The sequence below is a fragment of the Syngnathoides biaculeatus genome, chromosome 4 (assembly GCF_019802595.1).
Source record: "Syngnathoides biaculeatus isolate LvHL_M chromosome 4, ASM1980259v1, whole genome shotgun sequence".
Lineage (NCBI taxonomy): Eukaryota > Metazoa > Chordata > Actinopteri > Syngnathiformes > Syngnathidae > Syngnathoides > Syngnathoides biaculeatus.
This window is the reverse complement of record NC_084643.1, coordinates 20,789,246-20,814,616: the sequence shown is the minus strand read 5'-3', so window position 1 is coordinate 20,814,616 and position 25,371 is coordinate 20,789,246. Positions and strand designations below refer to the sequence as shown.

General features: G+C 43.5%; 2 protein-coding genes across 5 annotated transcripts in view; one reads left to right on the top strand and one right to left on the bottom strand.

The window, feature by feature from the left end:
• Positions 1–1,227: 1,227 nt before the first annotated feature.
• spring1 (SREBF pathway regulator in golgi 1) lies at positions 1,228–11,634 on the bottom strand. Of its 2 annotated transcripts, none has more exons than XM_061818166.1 (5): positions 11,087–11,631; positions 10,718–10,874; positions 9,075–9,226; positions 8,192–8,305; positions 1,228–1,703 (listed from the first exon to the last, which is right to left on the bottom strand). In XM_061818166.1, the coding sequence occupies exons 1-5, from the start codon at positions 11,303–11,305 to the stop codon at positions 1,620–1,622; spliced, it is 726 nt and encodes a 241-aa protein (XP_061674150.1). In that variant the 5' UTR covers positions 11,306–11,631; the 3' UTR covers positions 1,228–1,619. The 2 variants fall into 2 exon arrangements, with proteins under 2 accessions (XP_061674150.1, XP_061674149.1); XM_061818165.1 differs by lacking the exon at positions 1,228–1,703 and adding an exon at positions 7,157–7,480 and having other exon boundaries at positions 11,087–11,634.
• A 26-nt stretch (positions 11,635–11,660) lies between these two features.
• The window catches only part of rnft2 (ring finger protein, transmembrane 2), a 29,235-nt gene continuing 15,524 nt past the window's right edge, over positions 11,661–25,371 (top strand). For 2 of the 3 annotated variants that reach the window (XM_061818144.1, XM_061818146.1), the window contains exons 1-6: positions 11,661–11,815; positions 11,925–11,999; positions 12,974–13,506; positions 14,395–14,471; positions 17,534–17,634; positions 17,879–18,032. In XM_061818144.1, the coding sequence (XP_061674128.1) occupies positions 11,953–11,999; positions 12,974–13,506; positions 14,395–14,471; positions 17,534–17,634; positions 17,879–18,032 (912 nt within the window). In that variant the 5' untranslated portion in view covers positions 11,661–11,815; positions 11,925–11,952. The remainder of the gene's footprint in view (positions 11,816–11,924; positions 12,000–12,973; positions 13,507–14,394; positions 14,472–17,533; positions 17,635–17,878; positions 18,033–25,371) is intronic. The other variant, XM_061818145.1, reaches the window with a different exon arrangement.

Genomic DNA, 25,371 nt, shown 5'->3' with positions numbered 1-25,371 from the left:
CAGCGATAGCCATCAGTTCCTGTTTTGATTGTGTCCTTGCTAGAATCAGCATGCTTGGTAGAAAAGTTATGGCTTATGTTATATTATTCTATAACCACAGTGGTTTCTTAACAAAGTGGACATACAGTAGATACCAAACTTTGGCGGGACAGATTGAAATGATCAACGAGCCGGATGTGACCTGCAGGCTGTAGATTTTCCACCCCCTAGAAAGACACAGGAAGCCTTTGCCATTTTGGTTTGAAGCAGCAATCTTTAAATTTTTTGACAATTTCCAGGGGTCCTTCAAATTGTTTGACATCATAGAATTCGCTCGACTTAAGAAAAAAAAAAAAAATCATGAAGACATCCACGCAAAGACCAAACCATTTTGGTTTGAAGTTGTCAATTTACAGCCATTTCCAGGGCTCCTTCAAAATTGAACCCCAGAAGGTTTTGTGTAGTTGCTTCCAAATTTCAACCACATTTCCTCAACAGAAATTTGAGCCCATTGTTTTGTAAATGTAAACTAGCAACATTTGCTTCTTGTGCTCGTTAAATTTGGGTTAGCGTAAAAGTGACCTAAATCTAGTTGTTCCCGCCACGTATTTGCATTTTACATGACAATAATTTAAGTTGTAGTACAGTATTTTTAAAAAACTAGCCCATTAGGCAAAGTTGTAATTGAACAAAGAAAAATGTAACAGTTCCGCTTTGTTTCAGGATTACAACTACCTTTTGAAAATATCATTGTTCTCGTGACATTATAATCTTAATTTAAAAATGTCATTTTGCTAAGATTATGATTTTAAAAATCAAGAACCGAGAAAAAAGATTTAATTGATGATTTATGCCCAAAGAAAATACCACTTCAGGAAAATCCCAATTTTGTTCTTCTTGAACAAATTAAACTTTATTTCCATCTGAATACATATATAAAAAATCTTTATTCATGTAATATTATGACCCATGACTATTATGACTTATTTTTACAATATTTCATTTTTTTTAATTGTCAAAAAATACCCCACCTATGAAAACAAACTCTTTCTATAAGTTCACACCTTTTCTCCCAAAAACTTCATGTTCTAAAAAAAAAGCCTTTTGTTAATCCCACCCTCCTTTCCATTTCACACACACCTGTGACCATTTGTAAAAATAAAAAAAAAAAGATATATACATACATACACACATATATATATATATATATATATATACACACATACATACATACACACATATCCCCCCTTAAAAAGACACCCAAACTGGATTTGTTAATCTTTAGACTTTTCCCTAAAACTGTTTCACAAAAAAAAATATATATATATATACTATCCTCGTGTATAATTATTGTCCTTCCTTTATTGTGACCCTTAATACACATTAATACCACTCCACAACAACAAACCAACATCGATCAAAACATAACCTGCCTGCCATGTGGTAACAGTTATTTTATTGGTCTCGTCCTGATGAAACAGGGACTGCCGACGAGCTGATGATCATCACGGATGACTGGAGAGAAATGGCATAGATTCACTTATGAAGTGTAACTCAGGAAATTGTTCCCTGTGTGCTTCGAGGGTTAAAAAAAAAAAAAAAAGGCAGCAAAAGTCTTTGCTGTAATTCCAGAACACCGATTAGATGGGAAGGAGCTCTGGAGGACTCTCCCCATAGCAGTACTTGGCTTGAGGGTTCCGGTACGTGTTCTCGTGCTGAACGCTCTGCGTGAGCCACAAACAACACATTTTTGTCGGTTAACCCTTATTCATAGTTAAATCGTTACACATTCTGTAATTTATCAAACGTTCTTGTTTCGGTTTACTTTTATTGGATAAAGTTTTGATCAGATTGTCATGCTCCTGGATTCCAGCCAGGGCTGGGCGTGGCCAGCTAATCTGAAGGTGCACACCTGCGCCTCATGACCTTTGATTAAGACCCAGTACATATAGGACCCGGGGGACGACTATTACTCTGCTAGATCGTTGCCTCTCATGCCTCGTTCCCGCACTACCGTACTCCTGACGTCTACCTCCCGTGTACCGACCAACGCCTGTCTCCCGACCTACCCCGTAAGCCTGCCGTTACTGATCTTGCTGCTTGTTTGGACTGACTCCCTGGTAACCAACATTGGAACGAATAAAGGCTTATTCCGCACTGCTTACCTCTCACCTGAGTCGTGCATTTGGGTCCACCCCCGAGTCTCGTCCGTGACAGAACGATCTAGCCAAGAACATGGACCCAGCCGACTCTGAAGCCATTCGCCGTGCGCTGGAACCGTGGCTAGCCTCCCAAGCTAGCGCGGCCGCTCCTGTGCCTCCCCGTGCCACCATCACTCCGCTCTCTCGACCAGAGCGGTTCTCAGGCGACTCCGGTAACGTCAAGCCCTTCCTGGCGCAGTGCTATCTCCACTTTGAGCTGCAAGCTTCCGCTTTTCCCACGGACCGCTCCCGGATCGCCTTCGTCATTTCCCACATGACAGGGAGGGCGGAGGCATGGGCCACCGCCGAGTGGAGCCGTAACTCGGAGACCTGCCACTCATGGGCGAGCTTCGTCTGCGCGCTCACCCAGGTGTTCCAGTATGCGGCTCCGGAACGCCAGGCGGTGTCGTCACTCATGACAATTCGCCAGGGGCGTCGCCGCGTGTCCAACTACGCCATCGAGTTCCGGATTCGGGCTGCCGAGAGCCGCTGGAATGAGGAAGCCCTCCATGACGCGTTTTACGAGGGACTGTCCCCACAGATCCGTGGTCACCTCGTGGCCATGGATCTTCCGCCTTCGCTTAACTCCCTCATCGCATTGGCCCTCAAGGTGGACCAGCGCCTCACCGTGCAGAGACAGATGGAGGGCCTGAGGGAAGAGGAGAGGGAGAGTCGCAGTCCGGTTGTTTCCGCTTCCCGGCCACCCGTGTTGTCAGCTTCACCGGAAGCCATGCAAGTGGAGGGGCTTGGCAGCTCAGCGGAGGAGCGCTTACGTCGGCGACGAGAGGGACGCTGTTTTTACTGAGGGCGTTTGGGACACTTGATCGCCCGTTGCCCGACTCGACCAGGGCATTCTGACATCAGGATCGCTACTCCAGTGAGTGTGCGGTACACCGCGACGGGGTCAGGGAGGTCCCTTCTTCACCTCACCTTGGGAACGGACTCCCGTTCATGCTCTGTGACGGCTTTCATTGATTCTGGGTCGGAAGCAAATCTGATAAATCCCCGCGTGGTCGAGGAGCTGGGGGCAGCAACCTTTCCCACGCAACGTTTTCGTCACGCCTATGCCGCCAACGGCAAGTTCCTTTGTCGGGTTACACATCGCACTCAGACGCTACGTATGAGCATTCCGGACGCTCACTCGGCGCGTATTAGCTTTCATGTCTTCGACGCACGTAGTAGCGACATCATCTTGGGCAGCCCGTGGCTCAAAGAACATAATCCGCACATAGATTGGGCCACGGGTCTGATCAAGACTTGGGGAGAGGACTGTCTCAGTCGCTGTGTCGCTGTCCGGAGAGACAGGGGTATTCAAGTTGCGCCGGTTCGGCTAACAGAACCAAGTACCGCCCTGGACCTGACCGCAGTGCCCTCCTGCTACCATGACCTACGGGAGGTCTTCTCTGAATCTAAAGCAAAGTCTCTGCCGCCACATCGGTCATACGACTGCGCGATTGAACTCCTGCCAGGCACCTCTCCTCCCAGAGGGAAACTGTTCTCTTTAACCGGACCAGAGCATCAAGCCATGAGGGACTACATCGAGGACTCGCTGGCAGCCGGACTCATTCGCCCCTCATCCTCACCAGCCTTTGCGGGGTTTTTTTTTGTCAAGAAGAAGGACTCCACGCTGCGACCCTGCATCGACTACCGAAGCCTGAACGACATCACAGTCAAGAACAGGTACCCTTTGCCGCTTATCTCTACAGCATTCGAACTCCTCCAGGGAGCCCGGATCTTCACCAAGCTCGACTTGCGCAGCGCTTACCACCTGGTGCGGATTCGGGAAGGGGATGAGTGGAAGACGGCGTTCAACACCCCCACAGGGCACTATGAGTATCTGGTGATGCCCTTCGGACTGACTAACGCTCCGGCCGTCTTTCAGAACTTCATTAACGACGTGCTTCGGGAGTTCCTGAACACATCTGTCTTTGTTTATCTGGATGATATTCTCATCTTTTCAGCAGACCTAACCTCTCACATTCAACAAGTCAGAGAGGTGCTCCGGCGTCTGCAGCAGCACCAATTATACGTGAATATGGAGAAGTGTGAGTTCCATCGGGCATCCGTGTCCTTCCTGGGCTTCGTCCTGGCTGAGGGAGAGATACGGATGGATCCTGGGAAGGTCGACGCGGTGCTGCGGTGGCCTACCCCCACCAACAGGAGGGACGTACAGAGGTTTCTGGGATTTGCCAATTTCTATAGGAAATTCATAAGGAACTTCAGTTCCGTGGCCGCTCCTCTGCATTCGCTCACCTCGCCACATACCCTCTTCGACTGGTCCGGGACCTGCCAGGAGGCCTTCAGCAGGCTCAAGGCAAGTTTCACTACTGCGCCCGTTCTCATTATTCCGGACCCAGATAACCAGTTTGTGGTGGAGGTGGATGCATCGAATTCAGGAATCGGAGCAGTCTTGTCGCAGAGGAGTCCCAGGGATGGAAGGATCCACCCGTGCGCGTTCCTGTCTAGGAAGTTGATCCCGGCAAAGAGGAACTACGACGTGGGAGATAGGGAACTGCTGGCGGTCAAGAGCGCGTTGGAGGAGTGGCGGCACTGGCTGGAGGGCTCGCAAGTACCGTTCGTTGTCTTCACGGACCATAAGAACCTTGAATACCTGAAGTCGGCGAAGAGGTTGAACGCCCGTCAGGCCAGGTGGGCCCTATTTTTCACCCGCTTCCACTTTAAGGTGTGTTTCCGCCCAGGCTCCAAAAACGGCAAGCCGGATGCACTCTCGCGGATCCACGAGGGAGGGCGCACGGATTCAGACGCCGCTACTTTCCTGCCAGCGGGGTGCTTCGTGGCCGGTTTCACCTGGGCGATCGAGTCGCGGGTGAAGGAGGCTCTGGGAGAGACACCGTCACCCGCGGATTGTCCGTCAGGCCGCCTGTTCATCATCCCATCTCTGCGGGGAGACGTCATCCACTGGGCCCATACCAACAAGACGGTCTGCCACCCGGGTATGGCGAAGACACGTTCAGTGGTCGAACAAAGGTTCTGGTGGCCTAACCTCAGCAAGGACGTAAGGGAGTTCGTCAACGCCTGCCCGGTGTGTGCTGCCAATAAGACTTCCCGCCTACGGCCTGTTGGTGAGTTGCAACCCCTGTCCATCCTCTTTCGTCCGTGGTCACACATCGCGCTGGACTTCGTCACCGGCCTGCCGCCTTCTCAAGGGAACACAGTGGTGCTGTCCATAGTGGACCGTTTTTCCAAAATGGTCCACTTTGTGCCGCTTCCGAAGATCCCGTCGGCCAAGCAGACAGCCCAGTTGGTATTAGACGAGGTCGTCCGTTACCACGGCCTACCCCAGGACATCGTTTCGGACAGGGGTCCGCAATTCAGCGCCCGTTTCTGGAAGGAGTTCTGCAACCTCATCGGCGCTTCAGCAAGTCGGACATCGGGTCATCACCCAGAGTCTAATGGCCAGACTGAGAGGATAAACCAGGAATTAGAGACCGGTCTTCGATGTCTGGCATCCAGGGAGCAGAGCACGTGGAGCCAGCACATCAAGTGTGTGGAGTATGCCCACAATTCTCTACCCTCCGCTTCAACAGGTATGGCTCCACTCCATGTCGTGCATGGGTATCCTCCGTCCCTGTTTCCTCCACTGGTCACAGAATCCACAGTTCCGTCGGCCCTGGCCGTGGTGCGACACTGCAAACGGACCTGGGAAGCAGCTCGGAGGACACTGCTGCGCATGAGCAGCGCCTACAAGGCCGCAGCAGACCGCAAGAGGAGGGCCGCACCTGAGCTCAGAGTGGGACAGCGAGTGTGGCTCTCCACCAAAGATCTCCCGCTGCGGACGGAATCCCGCAAACTTGCTCCCAGGTTCGTTGGCCCGTTCCCGGTTTCCAAAGTTATTAACCCGGTCGCCGTCTCGTTGAAACTGCCCAGGTCGATGAGGGTGCACCCTACATTCCACGTCAGCAGACTTCGCCCGAATCGCACATCATCGCTGGCTCCTCCGCTCAAATCCCCCCCGCCCCCACGCATGGTCGAGGGTGGGTTGGTGTACACTGTGCGCCGGTTGCTGTCTTCCCGTCGCAGAGGAAGGGGGGTCCAGTACCTGGTGGACTGGGAGGGATATGGCCCGGAGGAGCGCTCTTGGATCCCCTCCCGCTTCGTCGTGGACCGCTCCCTCATCAGGGACTTTCACGCGGCTCACCCTGATGCTCCTGGGCCGTCCAGAGCCGGCCGTTGAGGGGGGAGTTCTGTCATGCTCCTGGATTCCAGCCAGGGCTGGGCGTGGCCAGCTAATCTGAAGGTGCACACCTGCGCCTCATGACCTTTGATTAAGACCCAGTACATATAGGACCCGGGGGACGACTATTACTCTGCTAGATCGTTGCCTCTCATGCCTCGTTCCCGCACTACCGTACTCCTGACGTCTACCTCCCGTGTACCGACCAATGCCTGTCTCCCGACCTATCCCGTAAGCCTGCCGTTACTGATCTTGCTGCTTGTTTGGACTGACTCCCTGGTAACCAACATTGGAACGAATAAAGGCTTATTCCGCACTGCTTACCTCTCACCTGAGTCGTGCATTTGGGTCCACCCCCGAGTCTCGTCCGTGACACAGATGAGATACGAGTGTGGTATGATCGGAGTGAATTCAATGCACCTCACAACAGGCAGCAGTTTGGCAGATAATAAACTACTAAATGCTTCTCCCAGCTGAAGTTTACTGACAAATTAGACATAAACCAAAGAATTGTATATTGTTTAAATCAGTTTTAAGTCCACTTGCTTAACATTAATGCTAATGAAAAATGCCATTGTAGCCAAAATAACAGCATCGGTGGAGGAGTGTTACAACCTTTTAAGTAACATTTAAACATAAATGACCGTGCAACACATGTAGACTCATAATACAATAGCAACAGGTATATAATCTTTATCCTCTGTGAAGAACAACTTATATTATTGCTGAGAATTCTTGAGGTGCACTGTCTTCATACATATCCATGTTTTTACTATACTGGCCACGAGTGCCTACGGCGTTAACACCAGATGGAGCAGCATAACAACCATTGAATTGAACTAAAAAGTGTGATAAAAAGTTCAACTTTTTTTTTACATTTTGTCACTACTGTTCTTACATTAAAGTTGTCTTATTTCCATTGAGGCTTGAATTGAACTAAAGACTTCTATTGCTCCCAATGGCGGACACCTGGTTTAGTGCATTGCCTTACAGTTCTGAGGTCTTGGGTTCAAATCCGCCCTTGCCTGTGTGGAGTTTGCATGGGGTCCCTGTGTCTGTTTGGGTTTTCTCCAGGTGCTCCAATTTCTTCCCACATTCCAAAATCCTGCATGATAGGTTAACTGAAGACTTGCTCATAGGCGGGAACGTGAGTGCAATTACTTGTTTGTTCAAAAGTACCCTGCAATAATCTGGTAACCAGGTCAGGGTGTACTCAAGTAAAATGCAGCTTTCAAACGGTGAATTCATTTATTAAAAAAAAAAAGCCAAAGTTACCTGGCCTTGTATTGAAAAAGTAACCCTAACCCCCTAAAACTAACAACAGGTTGTGCCCTCCTCGGCAACAATTGAAATGAAACATTTTCGAGTGGCTTATAAAAAAACGTAAATTGGGGAACCCGTAAGTCAAAATACCACTGTATTATTTAGAGTACAGTCTGTATCATACATTTTCTTAACTGGAGTGTAGTATGCGATTGCCTTTTACAGAAACCTCAAAATATCACAAGAAATTGCTTTCTTGTCCAAAAATTGATGTCATCTGGTAGAAAGCATAAAAAAAAACAATTGTTGAGTCTAGAATTGAACCTCTCAATTTCAACCCATTTCTGATTCTAATTAGCTAGTAATAGTATGTCATTGATTAACTTAAAGTGCAAGAAAAATGAGAAATTCTAAAGTTAGGACAAAAATTCCCTCCTTTACAATTTTATCACATTTGTACAGCTAAAAATCATATTAAAAAAAAAAGGAAGCAAGGTGGACAAAAATGAAGCAATGCCAATGTGAAAGACAAAGAGGCTTTTGACAGACATACTTGTGAGGAGGTGCGACACTTGGACAGGCACAGTTCAAAGAGGTCCTCCACGGCGGTGAACAAATTCTGGAAGCCTCCCGCGGCACGGTTCAGGAAGCGTTCCAGAAGAGCTCGCTAAAATAATACAGACATCAAAACACCAAAGGCATGAAAAAAGTGAACACCTCGCCTAAAAAAAAAATTTGCAGAGATTTTTTTTTAATTTTAACATCTGAAAGACTAAATAGTAAAATAGGGCAAAAAACAAACAAACATTCATGCAGAAGAACTTTATTATACCACTTAAACACATGATGTACAAATTTAAGTTTAAAATTAAATTTGACTAATTTCTTTGCTTTTTTGTTTTGACCCCGAACTTGAGCCAGGCACACGTCCACCTCCATTTTATGCCTGCTTCAAGCTTCTAATGAACACAAAATGTACTAGTGGATCTTTTCACGGCACTGTATTTTCTGAAAACAAAACAAAACACACAATTTACTCAAAAAATTACAATTGTTAATCTGGATTTGGGGAAGAAAAAAAAAAAAAATCACAAGATTATAACTACCCGCCTAAATAAAAAAACATTTTATTCTCATTATTTTATTTCTTCAAAGATGACTCTTTTTTTCTTGCAAAATGATCTTTTCATCCCCAAAATATAAACTTCTTCTTGTATGTTCACAACTGTCACACACACAAAGTGTGATAATACGCTGCTTATACAGTTTATAAAGGTGTTACAATAGTGGTAGTATGACCCCGAAACAGATTACATACTGATATAACGTGAATTTCCTACAGTGGCAGATTGTAACAAACCGATTGCAATCCTGCGATCCCTTTTAGGTGTTTGCATCCGGACGTGGTCTGCCTTAGTGGGCTGTGAAGAGGTTACCTTATCTGGGCGGAGGCAACAGGACACGCAGTATTCGTAAACACTGCAACAGCCGTTGGCTAGGCAGCTTTTGCAGACGTGCTGCCTCGTGCGGGGAGCGTTGATGTTGCAGCAGCCATTCACCAGCATGTCTTTGCGCTCGCACACGAATCCTTTGCGAGGAGACACACAATTTGGCCTTTTTACACTCCTTTAAATGCAATGCAATCATTCACAAGATAAAAGGAAAAAATCTCCAATGTTTCTAGATTTGAAAAAATTCTCAAACTATTCCCTCCAGATTATTTTAAAATAAACATGACATTATTTTTAAAAAAAATTTCTCAAAATATTCTGACATCCAGTAAGTTAAGTAACTTTTTATGCCTATCTGGCATTTAAGTAACTTCATTCTCACAAGATTGCAAACTTTTTCTAAAACAATATACAACTTTATTATGAAACGATTTCCATTTTTAGATATAGGGTGAGAAGCTCAGTCACCCGGGAGAGCCTCAGTGTCAAGCCGCTGCTCCTCCGCATTGAGAGGAGCCTGATGAGGTGGCTAATGCCAGAGTTATCTGCAGATTTCACGAGAAACATCTATAAATTGGAAAAGTATAGTATTTAGTAAGTAAAGAAATTCCTCTCTCGCTCAGACATTCTACTGAGCCCGGCTGGAAAACTGACAGCCAATCAGCGTTTGCCACGCCTGCAGTGCTTCCTGTTCTGACCCCCCATTGCTCCCTGATATGTTTCACCGAAAACAGAATGTCTGCTATCTGGCATTTTGTGGACGATTTTTGTGAAAAATAATTACAAACAAACAAAACAAAAATAGCATGATGTACAATGTTCAAGCCCATGTGCTTGAGCCCGAATACACACGTCCAACACTTGACGTGTTATAGAGGGGGCGTGCCACTAACAACAAACAATAACAGTCCTATTATATGGACCGAGGAGATTTGATGCTTTTCTGAGGAGTTGGTTTCGATATAGAGATTGTACAACAAGCATGGCCAGACTTTTTTTCCCCAAAATTGTACTTTTCAAGCAGTCAGCCTCTCGCAAACGACCGGCTGCCCGGGGAGGTGGGTTGTGCATGCGCGGATCGCCGTAAATAGTAACCAGGAAGTGTTGTGTGCTCAGAGCCAACAAAGCGAGTGTAACAGCGAGCTGATCCTCCGTGCTATTACTACTCCCGCCATTGAGCAAACAAAACAAAAATAACAATGTTCAAGTGTTTGAGCCAGAAAGCACACAGGCGGAAGTCAATGTGTCGGGAAGAGCGTGGTGTTGCTGACAACAACAACAGTCCCATTATATGGACCGCGGAGATTTGATGCTTTTGTGAGGTGTTGGTTTCAAAGTAGAGATTATACAAGCAGATGTCAGGGGCGGAGTCAAGGATGTTTCTTCTGCGTTTGGCTGTGAAAGCTGGAACATATCCAGATTTTGCTTGGATTTCATATATGTTATTTAGTTTCAATTAATGTCCAAAATATATGTAATAATAATATTACTTCACATTGGAGGGTTTATAGTACATAAGAATTTTGGGGAAAGTCTTCCTTTAATGCTAGTTCTCGGCCAAAAACAATCAGATCAGTGTAAAGTGCACAGAGCACCATGACAAGAACTAATGGCCCTCCCTCGCTCACCCAGCTCATCGGTGAGCAGCATCTTCCCCTGGATGGAATTACGGCAGTGGCCCATTTGCCGGCTGCTGTTGCCCAGGTTGAAGCGGACCTTCCACGGGATGCGACGCTCCAAGTCCCTCACCTCCAGCAGACTGCGGTCCCGTATGGTCCGTTCTTCCTGAACACACACACAGGACTTATTTTACACCTGCATGACAGTTAAAAAAAAAAATCTAATCTCAATCATCAGAAAGTTTTCTTTCAAATTCCTTCGATCAATCACCGTCTTCACGTCAAAATAAGTAGTCTTGTATAGACAATGACGCCCCGCAGATTCACGAAACAATCTTATTTTAACGCATGCATAACAGTTGAGTGTCGACGCTGCACCTGTTTCAGCGTGCTGGTGAGGAAGTAGATGAGCGACAGTCCAAAGACGACTCCCAGCACCCATCGCTTCCTCAGGAGCCGCCGGAGCACCATCATTATAAGAGTCGGTAAACAAACATCCAATTTCCTGTTGTTCAAGTCTGCACGCTTGGATGTAGACAGGTGTGTGCAAAAGCTAGCAAACTCCCGAAAAAGAAAAAAAAAAAAACCCACACACATAGACAACGGCGATAGATTTACAAAGACAGAACGATCTGCATTATCTACAATTATCCCATTTTGCAATACAAAGTAACTGAATCTGTGACAAAAGCAACAGTCAACGTTGAGTTGGTGGCCTGATTTGTTAGCTTGATAGCTTGTCCATGAGAAGCATTCGTAAGTACCCCGGTCATAAGGACACCAGGACTCATATCTAGAAAAATATAACAAGTTGTGAAAAAAAATCGAATGCAGAACACAGCAAACGCGTAGTTATTCTTCACGAAATGCGTAGCGGTCGTGTTCATTCACCGGCGTTAGCAAAACAACCTAATCACACAATACAGAAGCGGCGTAAACGTCCAATGCGATTGGTCGAGAAGCAGATAGATGATGACGTAACCGGAAGTTGTTAGCTAAAATAATTTGAGTAGCAAGCGGAGCATCTTTGATAGCAATTTAGTCAAGCTTGTGCGTCTTAAATTAACAATGAAATTTAGAGGAGGAGAATTCGTCGATCGGATTAAGGTAACATTATGCAGTAAATAAACCATTTATTTGTCAAATATATTATTGCTGAAGTTTTACATCTAGCTGAACATGTACAAATGTGGGAATGATGGTTTCCTTGGCTTAGGGCAGTTTCATGTGATGAGCGCCGTGCCATGCAGAGGAGACACAGTAGCAACACGGATGGGATGCCCGCAGAAAGGTCAGCAAAGGACCCAGGAGGGACTCTATTACCCTCTTACTGTATCGTACGAGCGTCCATTTTGTACACTAAACAAAAACACAAGAGCGCAAACCTTTGCTAAGGTTTCAAATTAAACATACAGTGCCGTGAAAATGTAATATATGTCCTTCTCAAATTCATATATTTCTGTAGTTTCCTCACTTTAATATTTAATAGCATCAAATAAATCTAAATATCGGGCAAATATAACAGTTTTTAAATGGTGATTTCGTTTATTACAGAAAAACAAAATATCCAGTTACCTGGACTTGTGTAAAAAAAAAAAACAATGCCCCCCTAAAACTGACAATTGAGAATTTTTTTCCACACATGCTTCCTTGTAGAATTTTGAATTCTGCAAAAATGAAAGGTTTTCGGAGATGAATGTCCTTTTTAAGGTCATGCCATTGCATTTCTGTTGGAGTTAAGTCTGAAATTTGACGATGCCACTCCAAGACATTCATTTTTTTAAGCCTTTCAAAAGTGAACTTGCTGGTGTGTATTTGGATTTTTAACCTGCTGCAGAAAAAAAGGACAGGGTTTCAAGCAAATATTAGGGTTTTCAGACAGGGTTAGGGTTTCAAATAAATGTTTTAAGCAAATGTTTTGAAGTAGGATTTCAAGCAAAGATATTTCAGATTTCAAGTAGATGTCAGGGTTCTAAGTTAGAATCAACAAATTGTCCAACCAAAACATACAAAGTTGTTTTGCCTTATTAAGTCCATTATCTTAAATGTTGACATATAATGGAAAATGCCAAAGATGAGCTAACAAAAATGAGCATGGATCTTACCGTTATGACAAATGTTCAAACAAGTTTTTTTTTTTTTTTACTCCCCATCGACCATGTACAGCAAACATTAAACTCAAGAGTATAGTTTTTGCTGTTAGATGAACCACCATATAGTGACGGAATACTGTTCCTGAATGTGATAATAGATTTTTCTGTTTAGGAGCCGTAGCCAAACTCTGGGATCAGAGAGCAGTTTGGACGAGGGTGGGAGCGTGTTTGACTGCTTGAAGCCCGAGTCCCCCGCATTGCCCCAACAAATATTTTCAGGCTTGGTGGGCGTCCCGTCCAGCGCTGTTTCCTCTGCCCAGTTCCAGGCGGCCAGCTTGGTGCTGGGCTCGCCTCCAGACGTCTTCATCCACATGACAACGTCGTCCCGAGAAGAAGGCGGCACCCGTCGCCCGGACAGCGGACCCTTCCTGGCTCGCCAGCCCCACCATAATCACCACCCTCACCGCCACAATTTCCACCACCCGCCCTTGCAGCACAGGACCTCCTCCCTCCTCCAGCAGGCCACTGCAGCGGCAGCCGGCTCAGACAGGCACAACCATGGCCCCCGGGAGGAGGTTGGCCTGGAGGAGCCATCCACGCCGGCACCCGCCCTCTCTGAGCTAAAGGCTGTTGTCACGTGGCTGCAGAGGGGTTTCCCGTTCATCCTTATCCTGCTGGCAAAAGTCTGCTTCCAGCATAAACTTGGTAGCTCCACTAACCTGTTCAACTCACACTTTCAAGTTTTATTTTTATTTTTTTAAGTCTAAAATTGTTCAATTTTATTGGGGATTTCATTTTGAACATACCCTCTATGAGGGCTAGAGGTTATCTCATTCGATGAGTTAGTGTTAGAAGTGCAACAGTTACTTGGTTAATCAATTTTAATAAATTTATTATCAAATTACTGGACAATGATTATGATACTCGATGAATCATTTTGAGTCTTTGTCTAATCCTGCTAACTGTTCAAACGGTAATTTTTTTCAGAACGTAGTCCTCAATGAAAGCAGGCAGATGATTTTTTGGTTTGAATAAAATAAGGTGTGCAAACATCTGCTTTCACGTAGGAAAACAATGATATAGCAAAGCTTATTGAGCAGCATCGTTAGCCCAACATCAGACTGCCCCGCCGATGGAGTTAAATATATATTTTTATGAAATGAATGGGAAAATGGATGGACTTCAGAAGATGGTCAGTAGTCAGGATGAGTGTCTGGATTCCCTTGAAGACAATACTGAATTGCTAGACCACCACTTTGCAAAAGTGGAAGATTGCTGATAAAGGCTAATGGCTGACAACACCAAGCTAATGACAAAGCTAACTGATTTGGAGGGGAGAAACCTAAAAAACAACATCTGTCTTATTGGTTCCTCAGAGGGAATTCCGATTTCACAACCCAGAAAGTTATTCTCACAACAATTTCAGGATGACATCCATCCATCCATTTTCTGACAGTCGAAAATAATCAATAGTGTCATGCTCGCAAGGGCACTTGCCTCTGAAAAGAATAACTTGCAAAATAAATCGCAACTCCTGTCAACGTGTTTTGTCAATTAAAAGTTAAGATGATGATAATGTTGTTTGTGTGCCAGGTATCGCAGTTTGCGTGGGGATGGCCAGCACCTTTGCCTATGCCAACACCACTTTCAAGCACCAGGTTTCGCTGCGGGTAAGTCAAATTTTTTTCCTGCACATGCAATCGATTCCACATACTGTATGTCTGAATGTGGAGTAATAAGTTACTTAAAATTAGTTATCTAAATGCTATTCATTGTAGCAGTAATGCACTTATGTAAATCAAATTTCATTAGCTGTATCATTAACATTGCACTGAGCTGCCTGACAAATTCCAGTGTCGCAATAAGTTGCCTTTACTCTTTGGTTCCATTCTACAGTGGCATCTGTTGGAAGGTTCGCGCCAATCCTCTGTTTCCAAGGGCCAGAGGCCCGAATTAATGAAACTTTGCCAATTCACCATTGCTTATTAGGTTTTCTTTGAAATGGTCACTGTTTTATTGAAAGGATCGGTGCTGGTCAGCGCTCAGGAGACAAAGACGACACTCAACAAAAGACCAACGTTCCCAAATGCTATTTAGCCTCAATAACTGGCATATTTATTTCGACCAAATGCAAGTTCTCAAAACACAGTTGACATTGCGTGAAATCAATCATATGAGCCCCTTACCTATGCCGAGAAGGTGGAGAGCCGATCGCCCAGGTAGAGCTCCGCTTGTCAACCAGCTGGGCGTCCGTACGAAACCTGCAGCAGACTCTACCTGTTTGTACTCTGCATCTCTCTATTATACTTTTCCGTTGCGTGCGAGAGAAAGGGCGGGTGGCCTACCCGTCCCACCTGGCGCCGCAATGTTTGTTTCCTGATTTACTATTGACACCTAAGTGTGTCCTTCAGGCTCTGAGAAACATCTTACGCAGCCATAACTGTCAAGACATCCCACAACAATGTTCGTCTTTGGTATGCATGTGAACAAGATAGTGAAACGGTCCAGACGTCTTGACCAGAAAAACAAGTGAGTGAAAAACAAGTGAGTGATGCGAAAAACAAGTGAGTGAAAAACAACTTATATAACCATGGTTGCACAATACATTCGGGTATTCAACGGTTATGGGAAGCATCACTAATTAACACTCCTTTCAGTCACTCATTAAGATATTCACACAAGATTGGAATTAGTTCTGTCTTATCTCTGTATCACTGTTACAAAAATTCTGGAATTTTTTTATCTTTTTCTCCCTGAAGTTGACTTCTCACCTGGGCCACAGGGAGATGAAAAGGTGTGCTTTGCCCTCTTAGTCCTGACAATTTCTCGCTAACAATGCAAGTGTGGTAGTGCGTGGTTCATGTTCTGCTTCCTTTGCTCTTATCTGGGTGTCCTGATGGCACCATCCTGTGACATCCAAACCAGACAAGCACAGAGCTCTCTGTCGCCAAGGTTATTTTCAGGGCAAATCTAGTTTTCCAGCCAGCAGTACTAAAAAAATGTATGGACAATACAACACAACACAAACATACAGTACATGTAAAAACCAACTTTGACTTCCTAAAACACACTTCTTAAAATATTCCTTATTAGTATTAAAAATACAGTATGTGTAATACTCTTCAAAATATTGTATTCCTTAGTTCACATGCTCTTCTTGCAGTTCTCCAAATAAAATTCAAAGTACGCTTACTTCATGCTTTTTGTGTCTCCCAGTTAAAGTCCAACTTAAAACTGTCACATAAAGCAAAATTAATTAAACATTGCATTCTAAAACTATGGCAGTACGGTAGAAGACTGGTGAGCACAACTGCCCAACAGTCCTGAGGACCTGGGTTCAAATCCAAAATGTCTGTTAGCCAAATTCCAACATGTGATGCAAAATGCTATAGACAGGCTGACAGAAATTTGTTTAAAGGTGACATAAATGAACTGCCCCTTAAACACAGACCAGTACCGTAAAACAAAAGAAAAACATTTTATACTGTACTTCAACAACAAAATGTTCAACCAAATGACATAATTCTATGAACTTAATGCTGCCATTTAATGCAAAACATCATATACAGACTGATGGAAATTAATTAGGATAAAACTACCGTTTTAATGCACATGGAGCAGCAATACCTAAAACAAAAGAGATTTAAATATTGTATACAGTATTTAAACACAATTTGTAGCCTAAAGGCCTCTTTATACTACCTCGCCCACATTGCATCATGTGACCAACGTAAAGGGCTGCATGGCCCGTTTGCAACACTTGACACACACATAGCACTGTCACTTCATGCAGAATGCCGCAGAGATCTTCTCTCGTGATTGGTCCGTTTTAGTCACATCCTGTGCTGACTTGCTCAGCTACTACTCAGCCGCACATACAACCCACGTCACTGCATTCGTGATCAGTTTTGCAATACTGTATAATTTAGGGATGAGAATTTTCCGGCGATCGGGGGATTTCCGACTTTTTCAGACTAAAATGACCATTCTCGAGATAAGCGCAAATCCGTTGAGAAAATTTCAGGGGGTAGGGTATCGTGCGCCTGCCTCTCGGTGGTGGGCTCCGAGCTGCAAGTTCATCTTAGTGCTAGCAAAAGCATGACTATCATATGCCGTTCTAACTTGCTCGGTAGTATAAATATGTGCATTTTGCGACATAAACATTAAAACTTTTAAAAAAGGATCGAGCGAGGGCAATTGACAAGGATGCTGGAATCAAAAACTGTTTCTGACGGACATGGCTTGAAAAAAGTATAACTGTGCAGATAGGACCGAAAACTGTATCAACATGTCTAACCGAACACATACAAAAAGTGGACATTCCCGGCAAAGTGCTGTGTACATTTTCAGTGTTTTTCCAAATTGGTCATTCTCATCCCTGATAATTAAACAGATCTGGACATCTTGGTCCATTTATTCTCACAGGCACTCTTCAACAGTCGTCATCAGTGTTTGTTCCTAGTTTCTGAAACTAAAAAAGGTTACCGGAATTGGCCATAAAATCGCAAGTAAACTCCACCCTTAGGTCTCCTAGCCAATATCAGCCATAGCGACACCCTCGACTTGGAGGAGAAATGCAGCACATGTTCAAAACAGTGTGGGTTATGCTTGAGTTTAAAAGGAAACTGCACGCGGGATAGCAGCAGAGACGTCAGCCTGGTCACCGCCCAGATGAGCATAAAGAAGCCTTAACAAGGTGAAGGCTAACGTAGCGTGCTTGCGTGTGTTTCAGGAGGAGCGATCAGTGCTGGTGGCCCTGTGGATCACGCTCTTTCTATCAGCCAATGTGGCATATATTTATTATGCCTTCAGCCAGGAGGAGCTCTACAACAGGTAGTTAATGTTAGCTAGAATCTCCTTTAGCTGTCATTTCAAATAGGTCCATTTTTTGTTTTTTTAAGATGTCAGCCATTTTCTGTCATTTCTTTTTTGCCAGAGTTTCCGTCTGCTTTTTGTCCTGTAAGTATTTTATGTTTTGCTCACATTCTCATTATTTGTCATACCATGAGTTGTTGTGCGTGTCAGCCTCATACACGCAATAGCGTGCTGAATTTTTTTTTTTTTTTTTTTCTTGCAGCCTCATGTTTTCCAAGCCCAACCTAGATGGTTTTGACTTCTTTGACCTCATGTGGGCAGTGGGAATCACCGACTTTGTACTCAAGTTTGTCACCATTGGGCTGAAATGCTTTGTTCTCTTTTTACCTGGAATTCTCTTGGCCTTCAAGTCCAGGGTGAGAGTTCACACTCAAGGTTTTAATCTTGTGAAAATATGAAAAGTGTAAAGAATTGCAACACACTCTAAGTCCTGAAATATTTTTTAAAATGTTTGGAATGAAACTGTTCTGCTAGTTTAGTTTAAATTTCTTTCACATTACTTTTTAATTTGCAAACAACCTTTAAAGTGGGACTGTCATCCCTATAAACATTCTAAAATAGATACTGTAATGAAAAATACATATAACAATATTCGCTTCAATGTCTATACGAAAAAAAAGTGAGCGGAGAATGCGTCATCCGTGCACAAAGTTGCGCAATTGAGTGTCCCTCGACAGCCAAGTGGTCGCCATATTAGTCGCGTCCTCTGTCCTTGAGGTCATTGTCACTTCCACCGTTGAAAACGCGCAGTGCCTGCTACTATGGAAGCCGAACAACAGAGATATTCGGATCCCTTCTGACACCGAAGCTCTTTTTGAAAAGGACAACACCACACAACTGAGTGAAGTTACCAAGGCAATGTTACACTATTGTTTCGAGCCCTCAGGGCAATATTACACTATTGTTTCGAGCCATATTCAGATGATATCCGATCACGGCCAAACCGCATCCCGTCCGATCCATTTCCACGGCGGAGATGAGCCATCGCGGCTTATTGCAGCCGGCCGTTGTGGGTTATGAGAGAGCTGAGCGGTGCTGCTTTAGTGGGGTGTTCACAGTCGAGCCGGGGCGCTTCATGCGCGCACGCGACTGAGTAACGCATTCTTGGCTGGGTTCTTCAGAGCCGCCCCCGTCGCAAAGCTCGATGCGCAGCCTTCGCAGAAGCTGTGACTGCTGAACGCTGCGGCTCAGCCTGTGTGGCATATAAGGAGGAGGTGGAGCCGAGCTATGCTGGTTTTAGGGGTATGTTCAAAGTCGCCGCAGTACGCGATGAACACTATCGAGACGAGGCTGAGTGAGACATTGTTGGCTGGGCGACGCGCACATTGACACATTTCATACACGGATCTTTTGTTACGTTATGAGAGAGACCGATTACGTGGTCCGCCCCAAACTATAATTTTTTTTAGTAGCTGTATGCGCACATCAACACTTTTCATACGCGGATGTTTTGCTACGTTATGAGAGAGACCGATTACGTGGTCCGCCCCAAACTATTATTTTTTTTAGTACCTGTATACACACACCTACCTGTTATTTGGAACCCACGAAGCTCTCGTCCTCTGCACCCGTGCAATCCATTTTTCACAACGAACAGGGTCTCTTTCAAACTTATGAAGGGTAATTCCATTCTCCCAAGTGTTCAAGCAATGTCCAGCAATGCAATGAGCCGGCATTTTGGCGAACACGAAGGAACAACGAGCTACCTTCCCGGAGGTAAAAATAATGGAAACAAACGAGTCCACGAGGGGGCGCCGCTGTCCTTTACGTCACTTCCTGCTTCTTCTCAAAAACAAATCCCTGAAAGGATTTTCATGGCAGGAGTTACAAAAAGCTGTATATGTCAAAATCATGTTTTGTGGTGGAAAAAACACATGGGACCATATTGGATGTGGGTTTTTCATTAATAATATACCAAAAATCATCCGTTTGATGACACTTGACCTTTAAATATTTTCTTGTACTGTAGTTATAGTGAGAAGCTGCAACATCTCAGTTTTCCGTTCAAAGTGATAAAGTCAGTCGTTTGGAATTTTACCCGATTTTGGGGTTGCCCACATCCTTGCGTCCCACCTGAATAGATGCCCTCCTGCCGTGAGCAAGTTTTATATTCAGGACCAAAACCAGAGTAATCTGGATTAAAACGACATTATCTAAATCAGTGTTTATTTGATGCTTTTAATTAATTACTTCTGAATACTAAGAATATATAAATACCAAAGTATTCTTTAAAAAACACTTTTTTTGGGGTGGGGGTTGATGCATGGGACAGATGTTCAACTTTATTAATTTCAGTGGAGAACGGTAATTTGAGATGAAGGTATTTTCAGTTATGAGTGTGGTCACAGAATAAATTAGGATCCTATCTCAAAGCACCACTGAACTGTACATTGATTCAGTCATGACACGAAGGGGTTAAATCAGATTCCCCAATATCATACACACAAATGTTGCTTTAAATATTGACTGACTAGGAATAGAAATGGGAGTAATGTCCTTGGGTCATTTTGACCCAGGGCATGTTTTATAATTCTAAAGTCTTAAACTAAAAAATCTCTGTTAACACTATTTATTCCTCATGATCAACTTCATTATTAAAAATCTCTGTCAATGCAGTCCGATGGGGGCCACAAACCAGTGCATACTGTCGGCCCAGATAATTGCAGATGGTTGTGTCAGTGGCATGTGGTGGAATCTGAGAAAGGAAGAGTGTTGTGCGGCTTTTTGGGAAGAGGTGACAAAGGCTCTCGTGGACAAGAGAAGTTTTACTAGTCATGCTAATTTTAAACTAAAAAACATTTTTGGCTTCTATGTGACCTGCAACATAATAGGAAGGTGTTAAATGGAGCATTTCTAGTGTACCAAAGAAACAAACAACTGGAGGCTTCAATGAATGTCTATTCCACGTCTGTTCTGCAAATTCATCTTTGGCCTAAAGCTGAGACACTTAAACGTCTCACCCTGAATAACAAAGAAATGTGGGAAAATGGAAAATGAAAAAGGAACTGGTGCGGTTTCTGCTTTGATAAACACTATTGGTAGATGTTAACAGTCTGTGACATCATGTATGATTCATGTTTTAAAAAAAAAAAATGCTACGTGGCTTGTGTGACACCCCCTTCCATCAAACATTTTGTTGTGCTTTGTGAGTCAAAACAGGTAGGAGTACATCTAAAAAAAAATAATAATAACAAATAAAAATCATTATTATTTTATGTGCCCTGTGACTGATTTGCGACAAATTCAGAGTGTAGTCCGCCTTTCCCCTCAAGTTGGCGGGATAGGCTCCAGCACTCCTGCGACCCTTGTGAGTATAAGCAGCTCAGATAATGGATAGATTATAATTTTTTTTTATCAAAACTGCCCATTGAGCTAGCTATAAAGTTAAATGGTGAGTTGTACTTTTGCACTGGCAGGAGGCAGGGTACACCCTGAACTGGTCGGCAGCCAATCGCGGGGCACATGGAGACAAACAGTCGCACTCACAATCACACTTAGGGGCAATTTAGAGTGCCCAATTAATGTTACATGTTTTTTTTGGGATGTGGGAGGAAACGAGTGCCTGGGGAAAAGCCACGCAGGCACAAGGAGAACATGCAAACTCCACACAGGCGGGTCTGGGATTGAACCCGGGACCTCAGAACTGTGAAGCAAACACTTTCCAGCTGATTCACCGTGCCACCTATGTAATCTTTATCAAATAAAAATTTTGAATACCATATACAATTATTTTAATGAGATTGCTCATTTCTGTAAAAGACTGACTATCCTAGTTGCAACTTTCTAGCTTTTTTAGGGGGAAATAAATTCCAAGACATTCTTATTTGTATAAAAAAATAAAAAAACGATTATCATTTTCTTCATAAATGTTCTGAACTCCTGTTTAAGTGCTGTAGTGTGGAGGGATCATGTTTTTTTTTTTTTTTTTAAAGTAAACTGGCTTTTTAATTCAAATATACTGTACGCGACGTGGACATAATACCTTTTACAGACCTGATTGCAAATTATGAGGGCCAACGCTTTCCAGCTGAACCACCATGCCGCCCACTTATTATTAGATTAACATAAAGTGAATAACATTTAATATTTGCTGACATAAACCTTACTTGCTGAAACTGGTTCAAGCCTAGGACCTAATGACGTCACCAGAAATGCATTCTTCATTTGAAGTGCTTTTCCAGGCCTTATTGGAGCCTCTTGATTTTGTATCTGGGGTCCCCCCCCCCCCTTCAGTCTCTCCTTTAGCCCTGTTAGGTTGAGGTCCACTTAATGACATGGCCAATCTAAGACCTTCCACTTTTTCTCCCTGATTAAGTCATTTGTTGCGTTGATAGTATATTTTGGGTCATTGTATTTTTGCATGATGAACATTCTCCTTAATAGTTTGCATGCATTTTTCTGTATGTTGCTTGGTCTACTATTTTTTTGTAGACTTCAGTATACATAACAAAAACAAAAGATCCACTTTCTGTAATCAACTAGCTAACTAGCAACCAAACAGCGGTCCTGTCAGTGTTATGGTTGAGTCTATGCCGTCTGAAAAGGGAAAGACTTCGAAAGAAATGAGTCATCATACAGCAGCAGTAAATATTTTAGCATCACATTATTCATCAATTCTAGAAAACTTGCTGACTCTAGGTTTCACTTTCTGCAAACGCATGGCCGTTGTGCAATCCTTAGAACCTGAGCCGATGGACTTCTAAGTAAAAGATCAGGTGAACATATCAAGATTTACATGAATAAGGGAGAACCTAATGGACATCCGCAGGTTTATTTAGAATATGAAAGTTAGATATGAAACAAAACAGCCAGATTTAAATGTTACATAATTTTTTTTCACACTTTTGAATGCATTCTTCAATGTCAGTCTCTCAATCTCAATTCATGTGTACAAATTATTTTGTTTTTTTATCATCAATTAGTTTGCAAGCCCAACCCCCAAATTACCTCAGATAAATACAGATTCTGTAGTGTTCTCTGTAATGCTCCACCCACAAAACCCAACTTCCCATTTTAGCGTCGCCCATCTGCTGAGCGTACGTGGTTAAAATGTGCTAGCAAAAGTCCAGGAGGAATTTGTTTTGGAGTCTCCCCAGTTATTATTCCAAAATGGCCGGTTTCCTGTGCATTTTGCGGCATGGCATCTTGAGACCTTTTTTGTGTCTACTCATGATTAACCTACCCACCAGATGTTGGTGTGGGAAGCATTTCAAAATCATAACCTTTTGTTGGCCGAGTATTTTACAAGATACAAGGAATTTGTCACCGGTAGTTGAGACAACTGTAATGCCTATAACAGCAAACAGCCACTATGATGAAATATATGTTTAGGACATTAAAAGAACTTCATGTGGAGAGTCATTGAGCAGTGAAAAAGGCACTCCTAGTCTGCAGTTTACCCCAAGTTTTTTGTCCCCCACAACTTAAAAATAGGCTAAAATATCCAAGTTTAGGCAACTTTCAGAGCTGTAAGACAAAGCTGTTTTTTTTTTTAAACATATGTAAGGTAAACATGATCTGGCCTTTTCTTTCTACCCACAAAATGAGTAATTTTGATTGGCAAGCGAAAGTTACATGCGCGACCATGTGATTGCTCAGTCGTTTGATTGGTGGACTTGAGTCAAATTTTGCTGTGGTAACGTTGAGTTGGCGTAATGGGTGCCCTATGCAGAAGTTGAAGATGGAGTCTCAATGGATAAAAAAAAGTAGTGACCAGCATGTCGATCATTGTAATGGAGTAAATGTATTGATCGTTCCTCACATAAATAAAGTGAAAGTAAAAAGTACAGTACATTTAAAGTACTCTGACAAGTACAGCTTAATGAAATTGTAACAATTTGAGTAAATTTAATGCAGTAAATGTAGCAGGTTACTACCCTCCACTGATAATGAGTGAAATGAGTTTGTGGTACTGACACCCTCATGCGCCCCTTACACACGCATACACACAAGCACACATCCTCGTAATTATGAGATGATCATACATGCTGTCATTCGGGAAACAACTTTTCGTTTTATTCCCGAGACAAATGTAGCAGCATTGATGGGTAAAAACAAAAGTTGACAGCTCACACTTGTCATTTAAATATCCAGTGGGCAAGTATCAATAGAGGTAAGGCCATGGCTTCTTGGGACTTTTTTGTGGGTCTACTCCTTGTCTACATTGTTCCAAATCTCAATGAATCTGGTGGAACAATAATATGCAAGTTCCTAAACAGGAAGTACCGTGTCCCAGTGAACTCGTAGTAATGAGAGCTAACAGAAGCAGAAGCACATTAAATTTCTCTAATGGCTGGAGTCCAAAGCATCCGTTTGGCAATTTTGGTGTGTGCATCATGGCCGCAGTGGGACCCAAGAGGAGACAATAAGGAAGATGAATTAGCCTCTAGCGAAGGTCTTTCTTGCTGATCCACCTGGCTGCCAGGGCCTCTTTACCCACAGCCATCCATCTTTGTCAGAAAGTCATTATGTGCTTCTCAAACTGTGGTCTTTGTGTGAGCCATAGCTTGGGGTCTGCAAAATAATTTGGAACCAATTATTATGTCACCATCTGAAGATAGGCATACCAAGGACCAGAGCACAGCAGAATAAACTATGTATTTACCACTCGCAAACCTGAATTTATCGGTGGCTTTGGAACAATTAAAAGCTTACCCAAATGTTTATTTTTTTGGTTTTTCCACTGTTACATGTTCTAAATGAAGAAAACTCTGCATGTTGCACATCTGTGACTCTTATAAGGAATAGTTCCTATTAACTGAATGTCTCTTGTCTTTGTTCTCGTTAGTTTGTTCTTTTTTCTGAATGTTGTACCAGGGCGGCACTGACTGTCAGAGATGAATTCTTTGTGTGTGTTTACACACTTGGGACAATAAAGCTGATTCAGATTCTGGTAATAATTCCAATAGTAAAGATCTTTTTTTTTTCTTTAGCTGAGGTAATTTTTTTGGCTTTCTTTATTATTTTTTTAAATAAGGCTGTTTCCCCAAATAAAAGGTCAAAGACTTTTTATCCTGACAAGATAAGATTGGCTTTTTACCCTGAGAAAATACATTTTGTTCTTGTAAAACTCATTTTGTTCTTTGAAAATATATAACTTTAACTTTCTGAATGCAACTTTTGCTCTCGAACAATATGAATTTGTAAAAACATTTTTATGTTTTTCTCAAAAAAGGCATATTTTGAATTTCTATGGGATTTTTGGGTACACTAGGTAATTATGTTTAATTTGCATTAGGATTATGAGGGGGTCCTTGGAAAGTAATTCTCCCCTGCAATCAAACAGTTTGAGAAACCCCGCATCAAACAATGCGCCATGGGGATGGTTTGTACTTGGAATCCTTTGGGACATGTTAGCAGGTGGACAGAGCCACTGGCAGCGTCTCTTGCAGTGTCGGCAAATCGGATTGTGTGCCTGGATGCTTGCCACGTTTGTGCTGCAGGCCCACCAACTTAAGCTTTTAATGCACTGCTGTTCTGCAGCAGATAGAAGAGCGCCTCCAGCTGTTTGAGTTGCAGTTCAGCACAGTTAGCAAGTGTCACTTGGCTGCTTTGAGTACTTGTGGCTACTTTCTTCGAAGTCGAAACGCGAACCGAAAGGTGTCTTGTTTCATGAGTGCTGTGTGCTGAGTCCCGTGACCACACCCATAACTCAAAACATTTGAATTTTAATTTAGGTTTCCCTATTGAAATGAC